Source organism: Anomaloglossus baeobatrachus, chromosome 5, assembly GCF_048569485.1.
Source record: "Anomaloglossus baeobatrachus isolate aAnoBae1 chromosome 5, aAnoBae1.hap1, whole genome shotgun sequence".
NCBI lineage: Eukaryota > Metazoa > Chordata > Amphibia > Anura > Aromobatidae > Anomaloglossus > Anomaloglossus baeobatrachus.
The window spans coordinates 522,083,443-522,107,731 of NC_134357.1; the positions used below are offsets into that span (position 1 = coordinate 522,083,443).

Below are 24,289 nucleotides of genomic sequence, written 5' to 3' on the forward strand. Positions count from 1 at the left end.
TATCTTTTTCTATAGCTATGTCGCATATAATACTGGTGATAAAACAAGAATGAACACAAGACCTTCACAGCCGTCTACACATCATAGGGAGATTTCATGACACCTTCTCTCCATCTACCTGATGATTCTGAGAAACATCGGGATTTTCTTGTTCACAGTCCTGTGGAAGAAGAGGACGGGGACATCTCTCTGGTGTTGTCCTCTTGATGGATAGAACTGGAGGAAACACATACAGGGACTGAATTCATTCTTTACATACAGATAATTATAGGCCGTGTGTATTTAGTCCTGTCTATTACCTGGTGATGTGAGGGTCTGGGGAAGTTCCATCATGACGTCCTTGTACAAATCTTTGTGTTCTTCTAAATACTCCCACTCCTTCATGGAGAAATAGATGGTGACATCCTGACACCTTATAGGAACCTGACACATACAATGATACTGTCATCCCCCGATCCCTTCATAGCATTACTGTATAATGTCCCGGCATTCCCAGCAGTCACCTCTCCAGTCAGCAGCTCAATCATCTTGTAGGTGAGTTCTAGGATCTTCTGGACATTGATGTCCTCATGTATCAGGGGGTGAGGTGGAGGCCTCGTGATTGGGCTCAGGGGTCTTCCCCATCCCTCGGAAACAGGGGCCTGACAGCGCTCACTAGAGGTCTTCTTCACTACTGTGTAATCCTGGTTATGGAGAGACACATTAATAAATCTCACTACAGACATTTCCAGAGTCCTCACCTCTCCAGTTCTGTCCATCTGTTATTCCCATAGATAAGAATGATGTAATGTGACGTCATCAGAATCTCTCACCTCTCCAGTAAGCCGGAAGAGGATCTCTAGGGTGAGGTGTAATATCCTCTCCACCATCTTGTCCCTGTCCCAATCCATCCTTGATGGGTCAATGAGGAAAATTCTCTTATATAGAAGATCTCCACTCCGATATTGTAGGAACTGAATGAAACAAAAATGTTAAATCATAAAACCTGAGAGGAAACCTATGAGGAGATATAATGTTTCTTGCATGGACTGGGATATGAGTGGAATTATAGCTTACAAAAGAAAGTGCCTCCATGATAACATTCACTGGTTGATGGTCAACATTTCAGCCACCGATTTTCTGCAGGTATCACACCATCATCTGGAGGCTGACACGGGATCCAAGCAGCGTTGTAATGGGAGAGTCATGGGATAATTAATGTGAGCGTTACTTTTTTATTCATTTTATAGTATTCTGGGTTTTTTCCTGAATATGTGAAGGCTAATAAAACCTATATATTTTATAACAACAACCAGCAGTTTCTTCCTCCGACTCCAGCAGAATACACTTTTTATAATTTAATCTTCCCTAATTCATGTCTCAGTCGTTTACACTCGAATCTCAGTCAGCAAATAACTGCTATATGAGGAGGATGACACCTTCATTATCTTGAGCAAATAGTGAGTGTGATGGGAGAAGTGCACAATAGGGCACAACCCTAACACAGGAGATAGCATAAACATTAGTTTTGCTCACCTTGAGTGGTTGTGTGAAGATACAACCACTATAAGGGTACGGTTCCACTTGCGTATAGCTTCTGATGCAAGAGCATCGGTGGCAATATACTAATGACCCTCTGCTACGAGCCTCAGCCAAGGGTCATGCGACTGTGATGCGATCTTGCGTTCGTATCACAGCTGCGGAGAAGAGGGAGGGAACACTTTCTTCCCATCTCCTCCGCTGCCTGTCTCTTCGTATATCGCACTGCACTCGGATTACATGCGAGTGCAGTGCGATGTTTCACACACTTCCATAGACTTGTATTGGGGTGCATGAGCCAAGACTCGCTGCCAAACGCAGCATTCAGTTATGGCATGAAAAATCAATCGCAGATGGACACTGCCCCATAGAATTGCACTGGAGTGAGAGCAATCCGATGTTTTATCGGATTGCACTCGCCCGTGCAAAACGCAAGTGGAACTGAGGCCTACAAGTTCAAATAGCCTAATGCCCTGACCCGTGGTGGGGGGAAAAATCCACCAGATGAAAATTACCAAAACAGGATAAAAACACATTTTAAAATTGGCTGCACTGCTGGAAAGAGGTTTCTTGCTGCAGTATTTGAAGGTTCCTTATCACTGCTTAAATTTTTGTAGTTCGACACTATCTCTTTTTTCTTAAAGGGAATCTGTCAGCAGGATTTTGCTACCTCATCTAAGAGCAGCATGATATAGGCAAAAAGGACCTGAGTTCAACAATGTATCACTTAGATTAGCGGCTGCAGCCGTTCTGACACAGTAAGGGTACTTTCACACCTCCGGTTTTTCTTCTGCGGCACAATCCGGCACTTTGCAGGAAAATCGCAACCGGTTTTTTTTGCTGCCGGTTGCGATTTTCCTGCATAGACTTTAATTAGTGCCGCATTGTGCCGCATGGCCTTGCGTTCCATCCGTTTTTTGCCGCATGCGGCAGATTTAGCCGATGCGGCGGCCGGATGGAACGTTGCCTGGCACGTTTTTTCGTGCGGCAAAAAAAACCGCATCGCGCCGCATTCTGCCGATGCGGCGCATCTCTCAATGCATGCCTATGGCGGCCGGATGCGGCGCGATGCGGCAAATACCGCATACGGCTGCCGCATGCGGTTTTTGCCACTGCGCATGCTCAGTAGCATGCCGCAAGCGGCAAAAACCGGGTGGGCCGCATGGGAAAAACTTATGCAAAGGATGCGGTGTTTTCACCGCATCCGTTGCATAGCTTGCACAGCCGGATTGAGCCGCAGGGCTCAAGCCGGATGTGTGAAAGTAGCCTAAAAGATTTGAGATTTTGCATGTAGCAGATCTCTGGGAGCTGCCCCCGCCCACACCAGGCTCTCAGTGTACATTTCCATAGACAGAAGCTGCTAATCGCAGAAGGGGGCGGAGTCGGACTAGAGCGCAGTTGCTGCTGAGACCCACTAATGATAAAAATAAGATGCATAAACTAACATTGCAGGTAACAAAAATAGACTGTGAGAGAAGACACGCAGGGCTGAATTCTTTGTTTTAACTCTTGCAGCATGCTGTCTTCAGGTTACATTGCAGAAACCTGCTGACAGATTCCCTTTAAGTGTTTTAGCAACTCTCTTTCTTTTACTCTACACACTTTTTTTCCTGGCTTCCTGCCCTCTTTTTCAAATTTGAGTCCCAACCTCTCAGTGGGTGGTAGTTTAGACTTCTTGGCTCCCATTTTGCACTATAAATATCTCCATATACCAGTGTTTGTTACCTGTTGTTTTTTTACACTTAAAGGGAATGTATCGCGTTTTTTTATTTTTGTATTTAAAATAGTGATTATGAAATCAAGTATTTTTAATACAAAATGAAAATCGCAGCTTATTTAGTTTTTATGTAATTCTAATTTTACTGGAGGCACTGGGGGCTGCCATGGATTTGCTGTGTGTGTAACGACAGTTACTCACTCCTTTATGGCAGCCCCTGTGCATAGAGAACAGTGGTCGGGATCCGAGCCCATCATTTACATTACAGTGAGCGTCTGCTGTGACCTGGACCTGCCCCCTGGGCTGTCCAGATCACAGCAGAGGGAGGAGATCTGCGCCATCATTGTGGAGCTCACAGCCATGCTGTTTGCTCCACTTTACACCTGTCAACCGCCGGGATGTGTGAGTACGGGCCGCCTCCCCTCCCCCCGTTACCATCTCCGATGACACCCCCTCCCTCCACTCTCCCCAGCCCCCGCTACTGCTACCGCCGCCCCTCCTCCCCTCCGTTACCGTCTCCAATGACACCCCCTCCCTCCGCTCTCCCCAGCCCCCGCTATGCCCGCCGCCGCTGCTGTGTGTGTGTGTTTGTGTGCCACTGCATGTGAGACCTGTGTGTGTGTTCCGGTGATACTGTCTGCAGGGTTGTGTATCTAATCCTCTCCTGTGTGATACTGTCTGCTGAGCCGGGTATTTAATCCTATCCTGTGTGATACTGTCTGCACAGCTGTGTATCTAATCCTATCCTGTGTGATACTGTCTGCACGGCTGTGTATCTAATCCTATCCTGTGTGATACTGTCTGCACGTCTGTGTATCTAATCCTCTCCTGTGTGATGCTGTCAGCTGAGCCGTGTATCTAATCCTCTCCTGTGTGATACTGTCTGCATGGCTGTGTATCTAATCCTCTTCTGTGTGATACTGTCTGCACGGCTGTGTATCTAATCCTATCCTGTGTGATACTGTCTGCACGGCTGTGTATCTAATCCTCTCTTGTGTGATACTGTCTGCTGAGCCGTGTATCTAATCCTATCCTGTGTGATACTGTCTACACGGCTGTGTAGCTAATCATCTCCTGTGTAATATTGTCTGCACGGCTGTGTATCTAATCCTCTCCTGTGTGATACTGTCTGCACGGCTGTGTATCTAATCCTCTCGTGTGATACTGTCTGCTGAGCCGTGTATCTAATCCTATCCTGTGTGATACTGTCTGCACGGCTGTGTATCTAATCCTCTCTTGTGTGATACTGTCTGCACGGCTGTGTATCTAATCCTCACCTGTGTGATACTGTCTGCACAGCTGTGTATCTAATCCTCTCCTGTGTGATACTGTCTGCACGGCTGTGTATCTAATCCTCTCCTGTGTGATACTGTCTGCTGAGCCGTGTATCTAATCCTATCCTGTGTGATACTGTCTGCACGGTTGTGTATCTAATCCTCTCCTGTGTGATACTGTCTTCACGGCTGTGTATCTAAATCTATCCTGTGTGATACTGTCTGCACGGCTGTGTATCTAATCATCTCCTGTGTGATACTGTCTGCACGGCTGTGTATGTAATCCTATCCTGTGTGATACTCCTGTTGTCCTTGGTGACACTTTACACATTTCTGGTCACCAACAAAATGGCTCTGCACTATGTCCCTACATGTCATTCTCTGTTATCCTTTGTAAACACTCAGATTGGGAGGGGGGAGGCGTGCCATCACACACAGGAGAGCAGACTCCACCCACTTTACTGCAGCTGTAATCTGAGCTTTTTCTACAGTGGGATCTCTGCAGGATTTCAGAAGCTGCTCCCCCTAGTGTTAAACAGTGGAAAATATCAAAACTTTTTAATTTTTTTTAATATTTTGCTCAATTAAAAAAAAAATAATAATATTTAAACAAAACATTAAAAAATTTTTACTTTACATTTTTTCAGTTATTGAATTTTTTTTTTCTGACGATACATTCCCTTTAATAAGAATGCCAGTACGGCATTGAAAAGCATGGTGGATAATAAAGAAAATACCGCAGCAAAAGACTTTTTTCAAGCAGCGCAGCTAATTTTTAAACATGTTTTTATCCTGTTTTGCTACCTTATCAGCTCAGCTTTCTATACACATTTGCCCACAAGTCCTTCATGGACTACATTACAACCAGCCATCTATGGTTGTTTCCCATTGTCCCTCGTGCTGTAATCTATTATTGTGGTAGATCTGAAGAATGATCTCACGTCTGATTTTTACTTAAAGATAATCTGAATAATTTTTTAAGTGGAATACGTGATCAGATTAATGCTGCCCAAACTCTGGACCTGGGCAGGTCTCTCCTTTTAAGAAAAACCTGTCAAAGGGATCTGGGCTGGGAGAAGCTGGACAGGGACTGCAGCGGACCAGTTACTTAAGACAAATAGTCTTCAGCCTGGTTGCAATCACAGCAAGTGTCTAATAAATGCCCACAGCTCAGAAATCATGAAACTAATTAAAGCCTTTATAGGGAACCTTTCTCCAAAAATGTTATGGACACAACTTCATTTATTGCGGTTGTTCACTGCTCGGACCCCTTCTCAATCACTATATTTCCTCCATGAAAGATATTAACAACTATACTCACCTATAGTGCGGGTGCTGTTATAGCGATGTCGATGTCAATATTGGCCACTATCTACAGTAATCACTGTGCATAAGGTTGACGAAGGGGTGGGGTCCTCTATTAGATCACCCACTGCCACCACATGACTGTGAGGTGCTACTGCAGACCTAACAATAGCCTCTGGGGCTGCAATGTATAATAATCCAAGGCTGTATTTAATAGACTGCCTGTTAATATGAACATTGACTGCCAGGGATAGTGCACTGCACTACAGTAGTGCGGGGAATTACCGAAGTAATAAGAGGATTACATGTATGATTGCACTAATAATAACAACAGTAAATAAAAACAAAACAAATCACAGTTTTAGCAATAAGTAAAATGTTTTTTAAAAGTAAAAATAAACTAAAATTGCATGATACTGATGAATATACATCTTTCTATAGCTTAAAACCCTAGAACACATACCTGGGGCCTCGCAGGCCTGCTAGGTCACTTGTTTTCTATGGTAGATTTCTATGATTGCGCGTTCTAGGGTTAATATGGAGAGAGTATAATTGGTACTACTCATGCACAGAGACAAGAAGCCCCACTAAAAGCCATATAAATCAGTGCTAGATGGGAATGCAGCATAGTGGCTCTCCTGACCTGAGCGCAACAGCTTCATGTATTTCTATGCAGCTGTCATGTTCAGGTCGGGAGAGCCACCGGCCAGTCCGTGCACTGCTTTCCGATTTCTGGGCCGATTTCTTTGGCTATCTGACTGCTTGCTAACTGTATGTAATAATCTGGCTTCCGAAGAAGCTGTGTGTGTCAAGCAAGTTCCCATGTAATCCAGAGCAAAGAAAATTCACCTACTATTAAATATCACCAAATTTCACAAAACTCAAGTCAGGCAAATTCACGCAATTAGATGAACAGATTTGATTAGGCTTAAATTGAAAATGCCCCAATTGCCATTTCTTATGCTCTGAGAACTGTCCTGACACTAAATAAATATAAGCAGAGGGCCAGGAAGAGTTAAAAAAGCAAATACTACAGTTCAAAAGTTTAGGGTCATTTAGATATTTCCTTATTTTTGAAAGAAAAGCACTTTTTTTCTAATGAAGCTAACATTTAATTAAACAGAAATAGATTCTATACATTGTTAATGTGGTAAATGACTATTCTAGGTGCAAACATCTGGTTTTTAATGCACTACATAGGTGTATAGAGGCCCATTTCCAACAACCACCACTCCAGTGTTCTAATGGTACATTGTGTTTGCTGTGTTTCTTTTGATTAGCCGGCAGGGCCCGACATCATTACTGTAGTAAATCCGAATTTCTTGGGCAATTTGTAATAAAATGTGTTGTAGGGGGCATGTTACACTGTATGGAACAATTAAATGGGTATCGTACTGAGTGTGTAGTATGTGCGCCTGTTTCCTGCCTCATAATGTGATAAAATATCTACATTAGACGAAACATAAAAATATTGTGGATATTAGAATATAACAATACGATCAGCAAAATACAAAACATGAGCGGATAATTTTTACATTTGAATTTGCAGAATTTTCACAAAAGAATGTAAATTTGTGGAGTCTAAATTCAAACAGATTTCAACAGAGAGGAGAGAAACAGAAAGGAGAGAGAGGAACAGAAGAGAGGGAGAGAGACAGCAATACAAGAGAGATGGAAAAGAGTGAGGGGAGAGAAACAGCGGAGAGAGCAACAGACAGGAGTGAGCAACAGAGAGAAGAGAGAAACAGAGGAGAAAAGATAAAGAGAAACAGAGAAGAGAGGGAGGAGTGAGCAAAACAGAGAGAAGAGAAAGAGGAGAGAGAAACAGATGAGAAAGAAGATAGAGAGAAAAAGAGAATAGAGGGAGGAGAGAGCAAAACAGAGAGAAACAGGGGAGAGAGACGAGAGAGAAGGGAGAGTAGTGAGAGAGGAGAGAAAGAGGAAACAGGAGAGAAAGAGGGAATGGGAGAGAGAGAGAGAGAGAGAGGGAAAGAAGACACCGAGAAACAGAAGAGAGGGAGGGAAGAGCAAAACACAGAAAAGAGAGAAAAGGGAGAGAGAAGAAAGAGAGAAACAGGGGAGAGAGAATAAAGAGAGAAACAGAGAATGGAGGAGGGAGCAAAACATAGAAAAGAGAGAAACAGGGGAGAGAATAAAGAGAGAAACAGAGAATGGAGGAGGGAGCAAAACATAGAAAAGAGAGAAACAGGGGAGAGAATAAAGAGAGAAACAGAGAATGGAGGAGGGAGCAAAACATAGAAAAGAGAGAAACAGGGGAGAGAGAATAAAGAGAGAAACAGAGAATGGAGGAGGGAGCAAAACACAGAAAAGAGAGAAACAGGGGAGAATAAAGAGAGAAACAGAGAATGGAGGAGGGAGCAAAACACAGAAAAGAGAGAAACAGGGGAGAATAAAGAGAGAAACAGAGAATGGAGGAGGGAGCAAAACACAGAAAAGAGAGAAACAGGGGAGAGAATAAAGAGAGAAACAGAGAATGGAGGAAGGAGCAAAACACAGAAAAGAGAGAAACAGGGGAGAGAGAATAAAGAGAGAAACAGAGAATGGAGGAAGGAGCAAAACATAGAAAAGAGAGAAACAGGGGAGAGAGAATAAAGAGAGAAACAGAGAATGGAGGAGGGAGCAAAACATAGAAAAGAGAGAAACAGGGGAGAGAAGAAAGAGAAAAACAGAGAATGGAGGAGGGAGCAAAACATAAAAAAGAGAGAAACAGGGGAGAGAGAATAAAGAGAGAAACAGAGAATGGAGGAGGGAGCAAAACACAGAAAAGAGAGAAACAGGGGAGAGAGAATAAAGAGAGAAACAGAGAATGGAGGAGGGAGCAAAACACAGAAAAGAGAGAAACAGGGGAGAGAGAATAAAGAGAGAAACAGAGAATGGAGGAGGGAGCAAAACATAGAAAAGAGAGAAACAGGGGAGAGAGAAGAAAGAGAGAAACAGAGAATGGAGGAGGGAGCAAAACATAGAAGAGAGAGAAACAGGGGGGAGAAGAAAGAGAGAAACAGAGAATGGATGAGGGAGCAAAACATAGAAAAGAGAGAAACAGGGGAGAGAAGAAAGAGAGAAACAGAGAATGGAGGAGGGAGCAAAACACAGAAAAGAGAGAAACAGGGGAGAGAGAAGAGAGAAACAGAGAATGGAGGAGGGAGCAAAACACAGAAAAGAGAGAAACAGGGGAGAGAGAAGAGAGAAACAGAGAATGGAGGAGGGAGCAAAACATAGAAAAGAGAGAAACAGGAGAGAAAGAATAAAGAGAGAAACAGAGAATGGAGGAGGGAGCAAAACACAGAAAAGAGAGAAACAGGGGAGAGAATAAAGAGAGAAACAGAGAATGGAGGAGGGAGCAAAACACAGAAAAGAGAGAAACAGGGGAGACAATAAAGAGAGAAACAGAGAATGGAGGAGGGAGCAAAACATAGAAAAGAGAGAAACAGGGGAGAGAGAATAAAGAGAGAAACAGAGAATGGAGGAGGGAGCAAAACACAGAAAAGAGAGAAACAGGGGAGAGAGAAGAAAGAGAGAAGCAGAGAATGGAGGAGGGAGCAAAACACAGAAAAGAGAGAAACAGGGGAGAGAGAAGAAAGAGAGAAGCAGAGAATGGAGGAGGGAGCAAAACACAGAAAAGAGAGAAACAGGGGAGAGAGAAGAAAGAGAGAAACAGAGAATGGAGGAGGGAGCAAAACACAGAAAAGAGAGAAACAGGGGAGAGAGAAGAAAGAGAGAAACAGAGAATGGAGGAGGGAGCAAAACACAGAAAAGAGAGAAACAGGGGAGAGAGAATAAAGAGAGAAACAGAGAATGGAGGAGGGAGCAAAACATAGAAAAGAGAGAAACAGGGGAGAGAATAAAGAGAGAAACAGAGAATGGAGGAGGGAGCAAAACACAGAAAAGAGAGAAACAGGGGAGAGAGAATAAAGAGAGAAACAGAGAATGGAGGAAGGAGCAAAACACAGAAAAGAGAGAAACAGGGGAGAGAGAATAAAGAGAGAAACAGAGAATGGAGGAAGGAGCAAAACATAGAAAAGAGAGAAACAGGGGAGAGAGAATAAAGAGAGAAACAGAGAATGGAGGAGGGAGCAAAACACAGAAAAGAGAGAAACAGGGGAGAGAGAATAAAGAGAGAAACAGAGAATGGAGGAGGGAGCAAAACACAGAAAAGAGAGAAACAGGGGAGAGAAGAAAGAGAAAAACAGAGAATGGAGGAGGGAGCAAAACATAGAAAAGAGAGAAACAGGGGAGAGAGAAGAAAGAGAGAAACAGAGAATGGAGGAGGGAGCAAAACACAGAAAAGAGAGAAACAGGGGAGAGAATAAAGAGAGAAACAGAGAATGGAGGAGGGAGCAAAACATAGAAAAGAGAGAAACAGGGGAGAGAGAATAAAGAGAGAAACAGAGAATGGAGGAGGGAGCAAAACACAGAAAAGAGAGAAACAGGGGAGAATAAAGAGAGAAACAGAGAATGGAGGAGGGAGCAAAACACAGAAAAGAGAGAAACAGGGGAGAATAAAGAGAGAAACAGAGAATGGAGGAGGGAGCAAAACACAGAAAAGAGAGAAACAGGGGAGAGAGAAGAAAGAGAGAAACAGAGAATGGAGGAGGGAGCAAAACATAGAAAAGAGAGAGAAACAGGGGAGAGAGAATAAAGAGAGAAACAGAGAATGGAGGAGGGAGCAAAACATAGAAAAGAGAGAAACAGGGGAGAGAATAAAGAGAGAAACAGAGAATGGAGGAGGGAGCAAAACATAGAAAAGAGAGAAACAGGGGAGAGAATAAAGAGAGAAACAGAGAATGGAGGAAGGAGCAAAACACAGAAAAGAGAGAAACAGGGGAGAGAGAATAAAGAGAGAAACAGAGAATGGAGGAAGGAGCAAAACATAGAAAAGAGAGAAACAGGGGAGAGAGAATAAAGAGAGAAACAGAGAATGGAGGAGGGAGCAAAACATAGAAAAGAGAGAAACAGGGGAGAGAAGAAAGAGAAAAACAGAGAATGGAGGAGGGAGCAAAACATAAAAAAGAGAGAAACAGGGGAGAGAGAATAAAGAGAGAAACAGAGAATGGAGGAGGGAGCAAAACACAGAAAAGAGAGAAACAGGGGAGAGAGAATAAAGAGAGAAACAGAGAATGGAGGAGGGAGCAAAACACAGAAAAGAGAGAAACAGGGGAGAGAGAATAAAGAGAGAAACAGAGAATGGAGGAGGGAGCAAAACATAGAAAAGAGAGAAACAGGGGAGAGAGAAGAAAGAGAGAAACAGAGAATGGAGGAGGGAGCAAAACATAGAAGAGAGAGAAACAGGGGGGAGAAGAAAGAGAGAAACAGAGAATGGAGGAGGGAGCAAAACATAGAAAAGAGAGAAACAGGGGAGAGAAGAAAGAGAGAAACAGAGAATGGAGGAGGGAGCAAAACACAGAAAAGAGAGAAACAGGGGAGAGAGAAGAGAGAAACAGAGAATGGAGGAGGGAGCAAAACACAGAAAAGAGAGAAACAGGGGAGAGAGAAGAGAGAAACAGAGAATGGAGGAGGGAGCAAAACATAGAAAAGAGAGAAACAGGAGAGAAAGAATAAAGAGAGAAACAGAGAATGGAGGAGGGAGCAAAACACAGAAAAGAGAGAAACAGGGGAGAGAATAAAGAGAGAAACAGAGAATGGAGGAGGGAGCAAAACGCAGAAAAGAGAGAAACAGGGGAGACAATAAAGAGAGAAACAGAGAATGGAGGAGGGAGCAAAACATAGAAAAGAGAGAAACAGGGGAGAGAGAATAAAGAGAGAAACAGAGAATGGAGGAGGGAGCAAAACACAGAAAAGAGAGAAACAGGGGAGAGAGAAGAAAGAGAGAAGCAGAGAATGGAGGAGGGAGCAAAACACAGAAAAGAGAGAAACAGGGGAGAGAGAAGAAAGAGAGAAGCAGAGAATGGAGGAGGGAGCAAAACACAGAAAAGAGAGAAACAGGGGAGAGAGAAGAAAGAGAGAAACAGAGAATGGAGGAGGGAGCAAAACACAGAAAAGAGAGAAACAGGGGAGAGAGAAGAAAGAGAGAAACAGAGAATGGAGGAGGGAGCAAAACACAGAAAAGAGAGAAACAGGGGAGAGAGAATAAAGAGAGAAACAGAGAATGGAGGAGGGAGCAAAACATAGAAAAGAGAGAAACAGGGGAGAGAATAAAGAGAGAAACAGAGAATGGAGGAGGGAGCAAAACACAGAAAAGAGAGAAACAGGGGAGAGAGAATAAAGAGAGAAACAGAGAATGGAGGAAGGAGCAAAACACAGAAAAGAGAGAAACAGGGGAGAGAGAATAAAGAGAGAAACAGAGAATGGAGGAAGGAGCAAAACATAGAAAAGAGAGAAACAGGGGAGAGAGAATAAAGAGAGAAACAGAGAATGGAGGAGGGAGCAAAACACAGAAAAGAGAGAAACAGGGGAGAGAGAATAAAGAGAGAAACAGAGAATGGAGGAGGGAGCAAAACACAGAAAAGAGAGAAACAGGGGAGAGAAGAAAGAGAAAAACAGAGAATGGAGGAGGGAGCAAAACATAGAAAAGAGAGAAACAGGGGAGAGAGAAGAAAGAGAGAAACAGAGAATGGAGGAGGGAGCAAAACACAGAAAAGAGAGAAACAGGGGAGAGAATAAAGAGAGAAACAGAGAATGGAGGAGGGAGCAAAACATAGAAAAGAGAGAAACAGGGGAGAGAGAAGAAAGAGAGAAACAGAGAATGGAGGAGGGAGCAAAACACAGAAAAGAGAGAAACAGGGGAGAGAGAAGAAAGAGAGAAACAGAGAATGGAGGAGGGAGCAAAACACAGAAAAGAGAGAAACAGGGGAGAGAGAATAAAGAGAGAAACAGAGAATGGAGGAGGGAGCAAAACATAGAAAAGAGAGAAACAGGGGAGAGAATAAAGAGAGAAACAGAGAATGGAGGAGGGAGCAAAACACAGAAAAGAGAGAAACAGGGGAGAGAGAATAAAGAGAGAAACAGAGAATGGAGGAAGGAGCAAAACACAGAAAAGAGAGAAACAGGGGAGAGAGAATAAAGAGAGAAACAGAGAATGGAGGAAGGAGCAAAACACAGAAAAGAGAGAAACAGGGGAGAGAAGAAAGAGAGAAACAGGGGAGAGAAGAAAGAGAAAAACAGAGAATGGAGGAGGGAGCAAAACACAGAAAAGAGAGAAACAGGAGAGAGAAACAGAGAATGGAGGAGGGAGCAAAACACAGAAAAGAGAGAAACAGGGGAGAGAGAATAAAGAGAGAAACAGAGAATGGAGGAAGGAGCAAAACACAGAAAAGAGAGAAACAGGGGAGAGAGAATAAAGAGAGAAACAGAGAATGGAGGAAGGAGCAAAACATAGAAAAGAGAGAAACAGGGGAGAGAGAATGAAGAGAGAAACAGAGAATGGAGGAGGGAGCAAAACACAGAAAAGAGAGAAACAGGGGAGAGAGAATAAAGAGAGAAACAGAGAATGGAGAAGGGAGCAAAACACAGAAAAGAGAGAAACAGGGGAGAGAAGAAAGAGAAAAACAGAGAATGGAGGAGGGAGCAAAACATAGAAAAGAGAGAAACAGGGGAGAGAGAAGAAAGAGAGAAACAGAGAATGGAGGAGGGAGCAAAACACAGAAAAGAGAGAAACAGGGGAGAGAATAAAGAGAGAAACAGAGAATGGAGGAGGGAGCAAAACATAGAAAAGAGAGAAACAGGGGAGAGAGAAGAAAGAGAGAAACAGAGAATGGAGGAGGGAGCAAAACACAGAAAAGAGAGAAACAGGGGAGAGAGAAGAAAGAGAGAAACAGAGAATGGAGGAGGGAGCAAAACACAGAAAAGAGAGAAACAGGGGAGAGAGAATAAAGAGAGAAACAGAGAATGGAGGAGGGAGCAAAACATAGAAAAGAGAGAAACAGGGGAGAGAATAAAGAGAGAAACAGAGAATGGAGGAGGGAGCAAAACACAGAAAAGAGAGAAACAGGGGAGAGAGAATAAAGAGAGAAACAGAGAATGGAGGAAGGAGCAAAACACAGAAAAGAGAGAAACAGGGGAGAGAAGAAAGAGAAAAACAGAGAATGGAGGAGGGAGCAAAACATAGAAAAGAGAGAAACAGGGGAGAGAGAAGAAAGAGAGAAACAGAGAATGGAGGAGGGAGCAAAACACAGAAAAGAGAGAAACAGGGGAGAGAATAAAGAGAGAAACAGAGAATGGAGGAAGGAGCAAAACATAGAAAAGAGAGAAACGGAAGAAAGAGAGAAACAGAGAATGGAGGAGGGAGCAAAACACAGAAAAGAGAGAAACAGGGGAGAGAGAATAAAGAGAGACACAGAGAATGGAGGAGGGAGCAAAACACAGAAAAGAGAGAAACAGAGAATGGAGGAGGGAGCAAAACATAGAAAAGAGAGAAACAGGGGAGAGAGAAGAAAGAGAGAAACAGAGAATGGAGGAGGGAGCAAAACATAGAAAAGAGAGAAACAGGGGAGAGAGAAGAAAGAGAGAAACAGAGAATGGAGGAGGGAGCAAAACATAGAAAAGAGAGAAACAGGGGAGAGAGAAGAAAGAGAGAAACAGAGAATGGAGGAGGGAGCAAAACATAGAAAAGAGAGAAACGGGAGAGAGAAGAAAGAGAGAAACAGAGAATGGAGGAGGGAGCAAAACACAGAAAAGAGAGAAACAGGGGAGAGAAGAAAGAGAAACAGAGAATGGAGGAGGGAGCAAAACACAGAAAAGAGAGAAACAGGGGAGAGAGAAGAGAGAAACAGAGAATGGAGGAGGGAGCAAAACATAGAAAAGAGAGAAACAGGAGAGAAAGAATAAAGAGAGAAACAGAGAATGGAGGAGGGAGCAAAACACAGAAAAGAGAGAAACAGGGGAGAGAATAAAGAGAGAAACAGAGAATGGAGGAGGGAGCAAAACGCAGAAAAGAGAGAAACAGGGGAGACAATAAAGAGAGAAACAGAGAATGGAGGAGGGAGCAAAACATAGAAAAGAGAGAAACAGGGGAGAGAGAATAAAGAGAGAAACAGAGAATGGAGGAGGGAGCAAAACACAGAAAAGAGAGAAACAGGGGAGAGAGAAGAAAGAGAGAAGCAGAGAATGGAGGAGGGAGCAAAACACAGAAAAGAGAGAAACAGGGGAGAGAGAAGAAAGAGAGAAGCAGAGAATGGAGGAGGGAGCAAAACACAGAAAAGAGAGAAACAGGGGAGAGAGAAGAAAGAGAGAAACAGAGAATGGAGGAGGGAGCAAAACACAGAAAAGAGAGAAACAGGGGAGAGAGAAGAAAGAGAGAAACAGAGAATGGAGGAGGGAGCAAAACACAGAAAAGAGAGAAACAGGGGAGAGAGAATAAAGAGAGAAACAGAGAATGGAGGAGGGAGCAAAACATAGAAAAGAGAGAAACAGGGGAGAGAATAAAGAGAGAAACAGAGAATGGAGGAGGGAGCAAAACACAGAAAAGAGAGAAACAGGGGAGAGAGAATAAAGAGAGAAACAGAGAATGGAGGAAGGAGCAAAACACAGAAAAGAGAGAAACAGGGGAGAGAGAATAAAGAGAGAAACAGAGAATGGAGGAAGGAGCAAAACATAGAAAAGAGAGAAACAGGGGAGAGAGAATAAAGAGAGAAACAGAGAATGGAGGAGGGAGCAAAACACAGAAAAGAGAGAAACAGGGGAGAGAGAATAAAGAGAGAAACAGAGAATGGAGGAGGGAGCAAAACACAGAAAAGAGAGAAACAGGGGAGAGAAGAAAGAGAAAAACAGAGAATGGAGGAGGGAGCAAAACATAGAAAAGAGAGAAACAGGGGAGAGAGAAGAAAGAGAGAAACAGAGAATGGAGGAGGGAGCAAAACACAGAAAAGAGAGAAACAGGGGAGAGAATAAAGAGAGAAACAGAGAATGGAGGAGGGAGCAAAACATAGAAAAGAGAGAAACAGGGGAGAGAGAAGAAAGAGAGAAACAGAGAATGGAGGAGGGAGCAAAACACAGAAAAGAGAGAAACAGGGGAGAGAGAAGAAAGAGAGAAACAGAGAATGGAGGAGGGAGCAAAACACAGAAAAGAGAGAAACAGGGGAGAGAGAATAAAGAGAGAAACAGAGAATGGAGGAGGGAGCAAAACATAGAAAAGAGAGAAACAGGGGAGAGAATAAAGAGAGAAACAGAGAATGGAGGAGGGAGCAAAACACAGAAAAGAGAGAAACAGGGGAGAGAGAATAAAGAGAGAAACAGAGAATGGAGGAAGGAGCAAAACACAGAAAAGAGAGAAACAGGGGAGAGAGAATAAAGAGAGAAACAGAGAATGGAGGAAGGAGCAAAACACAGAAAAGAGAGAAACAGGGGAGAGAAGAAAGAGAGAAACAGGGGAGAGAAGAAAGAGAAAAACAGAGAATGGAGGAGGGAGCAAAACACAGAAAAGAGAGAAACAGGAGAGAGAAACAGAGAATGGAGGAGGGAGCAAAACACAGAAAAGAGAGAAACAGGGGAGAGAGAATAAAGAGAGAAACAGAGAATGGAGGAAGGAGCAAAACACAGAAAAGAGAGAAACAGGGGAGAGAGAATAAAGAGAGAAACAGAGAATGGAGGAAGGAGCAAAACATAGAAAAGAGAGAAACAGGGGAGAGAGAATGAAGAGAGAAACAGAGAATGGAGGAGGGAGCAAAACACAGAAAAGAGAGAAACAGGGGAGAGAGAATAAAGAGAGAAACAGAGAATGGAGAAGGGAGCAAAACACAGAAAAGAGAGAAACAGGGTAGAGAAGAAAGAGAAAAACAGAGAATGGAGGAGGGAGCAAAACATAGAAAAGAGAGAAACAGGGGAGAGAGAAGAAAGAGAGAAACAGAGAATGGAGGAGGGAGCAAAACACAGAAAAGAGAGAATCAGGGGAGAGAATAAAGAGAGAAACAGAGAATGGAGGAGGGAGCAAAACATAGAAAAGAGAGAAACAGGGGAGAGAGAAGAAAGAGAGAAACAGAGAATGGAGGAGGGAGCAAAACACAGAAAAGAGAGAAACAGGGGAGAGAGAAGAAAGAGAGAAACAGAGAATGGAGGAGGGAGCAAAACACAGAAAAGAGAGAAACAGGGGAGAGAGAATAAAGAGAGAAACAGAGAATGGAGGAGGGAGCAAAACATAGAAAAGAGAGAAACAGGGGAGAGAATAAAGAGAGAAACAGAGAATGGAGGAGGGAGCAAAACACAGAAAAGAGAGAAACAGGGGAGAGAGAATAAAGAGAGAAACAGAGAATGGAGGAAGGAGCAAAACACAGAAAAGAGAGAAACAGGGGAGAGAAGAAAGAGAAAAACAGAGAATGGAGGAGGGAGCAAAACATAGAAAAGAGAGAAACAGGGGAGAGAGAAGAAAGAGAGAAACAGAGAATGGAGGAGGGAGCAAAACACAGAAAAGAGAGAAACAGGGGAGAGAATAAAGAGAGAAACAGAGAATGGAGGAAGGAGCAAAACATAGAAAAGAGAGAAACGGAAGAAAGAGAGAAACAGAGAATGGAGGAGGGAGCAAAACACAGAAAAGAGAGAAACAGGGGAGAGAGAATAAAGAGAGACACAGAGAATGGAGGAGGGAGCAAAACACAGAAAAGAGAGAAACAGAGAATGGAGGAGGGAGCAAAACATAGAAAAGAGAGAAACAGGGGAGAGAGAAGAAAGAGAGAAACAGAGAATGGAGGAGGGAGCAAAACATAGAAAAGAGAGAAACAGGGGAGAGAGAAGAAAGAGAGAAACAGAGAATGGAGGAGGGAGCAAAACATAGAAAAGAGAGAAACAGGGGAGAGAGAAGAAAGAGAGAAACAGAGAATGGAGGAGGGAGCAAAACATAGAAAAGAGAGAAACGGGAGAGAGAAGAAAGAGAGAAACAGAGAATGGAGGAGGGAGCAAAACACAGAAAAGAGAGAAACAGGGGAGAGAAGAAAGAGAAACAGAGAATAGAGGAGGGAGCAAAACACAGAAAAGAGAGAAACAGGGGAGAGAAGAAAGAGAAACAGAGAATGGAGGAGGGAGCAAAACACAGAAAAGAGAGAAACAGGGGAGAGAAGAAAGAGAAACAGAGAATGGAGGAGGGAGCAAAACACAGAAAAGAGAGAAACAGGGGAGAGAGAAGAAAGAGAGAAACAGAGAATGGAGGAGGGAGCAAAACACAGAAAAGAGAAACAGGGGAGAGAAGAAAGAGAAAAACAGAGAATGGAGGAGGGAGCAAAACATAGAAAAGAGAGAAACAGGGGAGAGAGAAGAAAGAGAGAAACAGAGAATGGAGGAGGGAGCAAAACACAGAAAAGAGAGAAACAGGGGAGAGAATAAAGAGAGAAACAGAGAATGGAGGAGGGAGCAAAACATAGAAAAGAGAGAAACGGAAGAATGAGAGAAACAGAGAATGGAGGAGGGAGCAAAACACAGAAAAGAGAGAAACAGGGGAGAGAGAATAAAGAGAGAAACAGAGAATGGAGGAGGGAGCAAAACACAGAAAAGAGAGAAACAGAGAATGGAGGAGGGAGCAAAACATAGAAAAGAGAGAAACGGGAGAGAGAAGAAAGAGAGAAACAGAGAATGGAGGAGGGAGCAAAACATAGAAAAGAGAGAAACAGGGGAGAGAGAAGAAAGAGAGAAACAGAGAATGGAGGAGGGAGCAAAACATAGAAAAGAGAGAAACAGGGGAGAGAGAAGAAAGAGAGAAACAGAGAATGGAGGAGGGAGCAAAACACAGAAAAGAGAGAAACAGGGGAGAGAATAAAGAGAGAAACAGAGAATGGAGGAGGGAGCAAACCATAGAAAAGAGAGAAACGGAAGAAAGAGAGAAACAGAGAATGGAGGAGGGAGCAAAACACAGAAAAGAGAGAAACAGGGGAGAGAAGAAAGAGAAAAACAGAGAATGGAGGAGGGAGCAAAACACAGAAAGAGAGAAACAGGGGAGAGAGAATAAAGAGAGAAACAGAGAATGGGGGAGGGAGCAAAACACAGAAAAGAGAGAAACAGAGAATGGAGGAGGGAGCAAAACATAGAAAAGAGAGAAACAGGGGAGAGAGAAGAAAGAGAGAAACAGAGAATGGAGGAGGGAGCAAAACATAGAAAAGAGAGAAACAGGGGAGAGAGAAGAAAGAGAGAAACAGAGAATGGAGGAGGGAGCAAAACATAGAAAAGAGAGAAACAGGGGAGAGAGAAGAAAGAGAGAAACAGAGAATGGAGGAGGGAGCAAAACATAGAAAAGAGAGAAACGGGAGAGAGAAGAAAGAGAGAAACAGAGAATGGAGGAGGGAGCAAAACACAGAAAAGAGAGAAACAGGGGAGAGAAGAAAGAGAAACAGAGAATGGAGGAGGGAGCAAAACACAGAAAAGAGAGAAACAGGGGAGAGAAGAAAGAGAAACAGAGAATGGAGGAGGGAGCAAAACACAGAAAAGAGAGAAACAGGGGAGAGAGAAGAAAGAGAGAAACAGAGAATGGAGGAGGGAGCAAAACACAGAAAAGAGAAACAGGGGAGAGAAGAAAGAGAAAAACAGAGAATGGAGGAGGGAGCAAAACATAGAAAAGAGAGAAACAGGGGAGAGAGAAGAAAGAGAGAAACAGAGAATGGAGGAGGGAGCAAAACACAGAAAAGAGAGAAACAGGGGAGAGAATAAAGAGAGAAACAGAGAATGGAGGAGGGAGCAAAACATAGAAAAGAGAGAAACGGAAGAAAGAGAGAAACAGAGAATGGAGGAGGGAGCAAAACACAGAAAAGAGAGAAACAGGGAAGAGAAGAAAGAGAGAAACAGAGAATGGAGGAGGGAGCAAAACACAGAAAAGAGAAACAGGGGAGAGAAGAAAGAGAAAAACAGAGAATGGAGGAGGGAGCAAAACATAGAAAAGAGAGAAACAGGGGAGAGAGAAGAAAGAGAGAAACAGAGAATGGAGGAGGGAGCAAAACACAGAAAAGAGAGAAACAGGGGAGAGAATAAAGAGAGAAACAGAGAATGGAGGAGGGAGCAAAACATAGAAAAGAGAGAAACGGAAGAAAGAGAGAAACAGAGAATGGAGGAGGGAGAAAAACACAGAAAAGAGAGAAACAGGGGAGAGAGAATAAAGAGAGAAACAGAGAATGGAGGAGGGAGCAAAACACAGAAAAGAGAGAAACAGAGAATGGAGGAGGGAGCAAAACATAGAAAAGAGAGAAACAGGGGAGAGAGAAGAAAGAGAGAAACAGAGAATGGAGGAGGGAGCAAAACATAGAAAAGAGAGAAACGGGAGAGAGAAGAAAGAGAAACAGAGAATGGAGGAGGGAGCAAAACACAGAAAAGAGAGAAACAGGGGAGAGAGAAGAGAGAAACAGAGAATGGAGGAGGGAGCAAAACATAGAAAAGAGAGAAACAGGGGAGAGAGAAGAGAGAAACAGAGAATGGAGGAGGGAGCAAAACACAGAAAAGAGAGAAACAGGGGAGAGAGAAGAGAGAAACAGAGAATGGAGGAGGGAGCAAAACACAGAAAAGAGAGAAACAGAGAATGGAGGAGGGAGCAAAACATAGAAAAGAGAGAAACGGGAGAGAGAAGAAAGAGAGAAACAGAGAATGGAGGAGGGAGCAAAACACAGAAAAGAGAGAAACAGGGGAGAGAAGAAAGAGAAACAGAGAATGGAGGAGGGTGCAAAACACAGAAAAGAGAGAAACAGGGGAGAGAATAAAGAGAGAAACAGAGAATGGAGGAGGGAGAAAAACACAGAAAAGAGAGAAACAGGGGAGAGAGAATAAAGAGAGAAACAGAGAATGGAGGAGGGAGCAAAACATAGAAAAGAGAGAAACAGGGGAGAGAAGAAAGAGAAACAGAGAATGGAGGAGGGAGCAAAACACAGAAAAGAGAGAAACAGGGGAGAGAGAATAAAGAGAGAAACAGAGAATGGAGGAGGGAGCAAAACACAGAAAAGAGAGAAACAGGGGAGAGAGAAGAAAGAGAGAAACAGAGAATGGAGGAGGGAGCAAAACATAGAAAAGAGAGAAACGGGAGAGAGAAGAAAGAGAAACAGAGAATGGAGGAGGGAGCAAAACATAGAAAAGAGAGAAACGGGAGAGAGAAGAAAGAGAAACAGAGAATGGAGGAGGGAGCAAAACACAGAAAAGAGAGAAACAGGGGAGAGAGAAGAGAGAAACAGAGAATGGAGGAGGGAGCAAAACACAGAAAAGAGAGAAACGGGAGAGAGAAGAAAGAGAAACAGAGAATGGAGGAGGGAGCAAAACACAGAAAAGAGAGAAACAGGGGAGAGAATAAAGAGAGAAACAGAGAATGGAGGAGGGAGCAAAACACAGAAAAGAGAGAAACAGGGGAGAGAGAAGAGAGAAACAGAGAATGGAGGAGGGAGCAAAACACAGAAAAGAGAGAAACAGGGGAGAGAGAATAAAGAGAGAAACAGAAAATGGAGGAGGGAGCAAAACACAGAAAAGAGAGAAACAGGGGAGAGAATAAAGAGAGAAACAGAGAATGGAGGAGGGAGCAAAACACAGAAAAGAGAGAAACAGGGGAGAGAGAATAAAGAGAGAAACAGAGAATGGAGGAGGGAGCAAAACACAGAAAAGAGAGAAACAGGGGAGAGAATAAAGAGAGAAACAGAGAATGGAGGAGGGAGCAAAACACAGAAAAGAGAGAAACAGGGAAGAGAGTATAAAGAGAGAAACAGAGAATGGAGGAGGGAGCAAAACATAGAAAAGAGAGAAACAGGGGAGAGAAGAAAGAGAAACAGAGAATGGAGGAGGGAGCAAAACACAGAAAAGAGAGAAACAGGGGAGAGAGAATAAAGAGAGAAACAGAGAATGGAGGAGGGAGCAAAACACAGAAAAGAGAGAAACAGAGAATGGAGGAGGGAGCAAAACACAGAAAAGAGAGAAACAGGGGAGAGAGAATAAAGAGAGAAACAGAGAATGGAGGAGGGAGCAAAACACAGAAAAGAGAGAAACAGGGGAGAGAGAAGAAAGAGAGAAACAAAGAATGGAGGAGGGAGCAAAACATAGAAAAGAGAGAAACGGGAGAGAGAAGAAAGAGAAACAGAGAATGGAGGAGGGAGCAAAACATAGAAAAGAGAGAAACGGGAGAGAGAAGAAAGAGAAACAGAGAATGGAGGAGGGAGCAAAACACAGAAAAGAGAGAAACAGGGGAGAGAGAAGAGAGAAACAGAGAATGGAGGAGGGAGCAAAACACAGAAAAGAGAGAAACGGGAGAGAGAAGAAAGAGAAACAGAGAATGGAGGAGGGAGCAAAACACAGAAAAGAGAGAAACAGGGGAGAGAATAAAGAGAGAAACAGAGAATGGAGGAGGGAGCAAAACACAGAAAAGAGAGAAACAGGGGAGAGAGAAGAGAGAAACAGAGAATGGAGGAGGGAGCAAAACACAGAAAAGAGAGAAACAGGGGAGAGAGAATAAAGAGAGAAACAGAGAATGGAGGAGGGAGCAAAACACAGAAAAGAGAGAAACAGGGGAGAGAATAAAGAGAGAAACAGAGAATGGAGGAGGGAGCAAAACACAGAAAAGAGAGAAACAGGGGAGAGAGAATAAAGAGAGAAACAGAGAATGGAGGAAGGAGCAAAACACAGAAAAGAGAGAAACAGGGGAGAGAAGAAAGAGAGAAACAGAGAATGGAGGAGGGAGCAAAACACAGAAAGAGAGAAACAGGGGAGAGAGAATAAAGAGAGAAACAGAGAATGGAGGAGGGAGCAAAACACAGAAAAGAGAGAAACAGAGAATGGAGGAGGGAGCAAAACATAGAAAAGAGAGAAACAGGGGAGAGAGAAGAAAGAGAGAAACAGAGAATGGAGGAGGGAGCAAAACATAGAAAAGAGAGAAACAGGGGAGAGAGAAGAAAGAGAGAAACAGAGAATGGAGGAGGGAGCAAAACACAGAAAAGAGAGAAACAGAGAATGGAGGAGGGAGCAAAACATAGAAAAGAGAGAAACAGGGGAGAGAGAAGAAAGAGAGAAACAGAGAATGGAGGAGGGAGCAAAACATAGAAAAGAGAGAAACAGGGGAGAGAGAAGAAAGAGAGAAACAGAGAATGGAGGAGGGAGCAAAACATAGAAAAGAGAGAAACAGGGGAGAGAGAAGAAAGAGAGAAACAGAGAATGGAGGAGGGAGCAAAACATAGAAAAGAGAGAAACGGGAGAGAGAAGAAAGAGAGAAACAGAGAATGGAGGAGGGAGCAAAACACAGAAAAGAGAGAAACAGGGGAGAGAAGAAAGAGAAACAGAGAATGGAGGAGGGAGAAAAACACAGAAAAGAGAGAAACAGGGGAGAGAAGAAAGAGAAACAGAGAATGGAGGAGGGAGCAAAACACAGAAAAGAGAGAAACAGGGGAGAGAGAAGAAAGAGAGAAACAGAGAATGGAGGAGGGAGCAAAACACAGAAAAGAGAAACAGGGGAGAGAAGAAAGAGAAAAACAGAGAATGGAGGAGGGAGCAAAACATAGAAAAGAGAGAAACAGGGGAGAGAGAAGAAAGAGAGAAACAGAGAATGGAGGAGGGAGCAAAACACAGAAAAGAGAGAAACAGGGGAGAGAATAAAGAGAGAAACAGAGAATGGAGGAGGGAGCAAAACATAGAAAAGAGAGAAACGGAAGAAAGAGAGAAACAGAGAATGGAGGAGGGAGCAAAACACAGAAAAGAGAGAAACAGGGAAGAGAAGAAAGAGAAAAACAGAGAATGGAGGAGGGAGAAAAACACAGAAAAGAGAGAAACAGGGGAGAGAGAATAAAGAGAGAAACAGAGAATGGAGGAGGGAGCAAAACACAGAAAAGAGAGAAACAGAGAATGGAGGAGGGAGCAAAACATAGAAAAGAGAGAAACAGGGGAGAGAGAAGAAAGAGAGAAACAGAGAATGGAGGAGGGAGCAAAACATAGAAAAGAGAGAAACGGGAGAGAGAAGAAAGAGAAACAGAGAATGGAGGAGGGAGCAAAACACAGAAAAGAGAGAAACAGGGGAGAGAGAAGAGAGAAACAGAGAATGGAGGAGGGAGCAAAACATAGAAAAGAGAGAAACAGGGGAGAGAGAAGAGAGAAACAGAGAATGGAGGAGGGAGCAAAACACAGAAAAGAGAGAAACAGGGGAGAGAGAAGAGAGAAACAGAGAATGGAGGAGGGAGCAAAACACAGAAAAGAGAGAAACAGAGAATGGAGGAGGGAGCAAAACATAGAAAAGAGAGAAACGGGAGAGAGAAGAAAGAGAGAAACAGAGAATGGAGGAGGGAGCAAAACACAGAAAAGAGAGAAACAGGGGAGAGAAGAAAGAGAAACAGAGAATGGAGGAGGGTGCAAAACACAGAAAAGAGAGAAACAGGGGAGAGAGAATAAAGAGAGAAACAGAGAATGGAGGAGGGAGCAAAACACAGAAAAGAGAGAAACAGGGGAGAGAGAAGAAAGAGAGAAACAGAGAATGGAGGAGGGAGCAAAACATAGAAAAGAGAGAAACGGGAGAGAGAAGAAAGAGAAACAGAGAATGGAGGAGGGAGCAAAACATAGAAAAGAGAGAAACGGGAGAGAG

At 43.4% G+C, this 24,289-nt stretch overlaps 1 protein-coding gene across 1 annotated transcript in view; it reads right to left on the reverse strand.

The window, feature by feature from the left end:
- The window catches only part of LOC142312880 (uncharacterized), a 280,429-nt gene that overhangs the window by 92,487 nt on the left and 163,653 nt on the right, over positions 1–24,289 (reverse strand). The window contains 4 exon segments of the mRNA XM_075351864.1: positions 119–216; positions 300–423; positions 504–683; positions 813–953. Of these exon segments, the coding sequence (XP_075207979.1) occupies positions 119–216; positions 300–423; positions 504–683; positions 813–953 (543 nt within the window).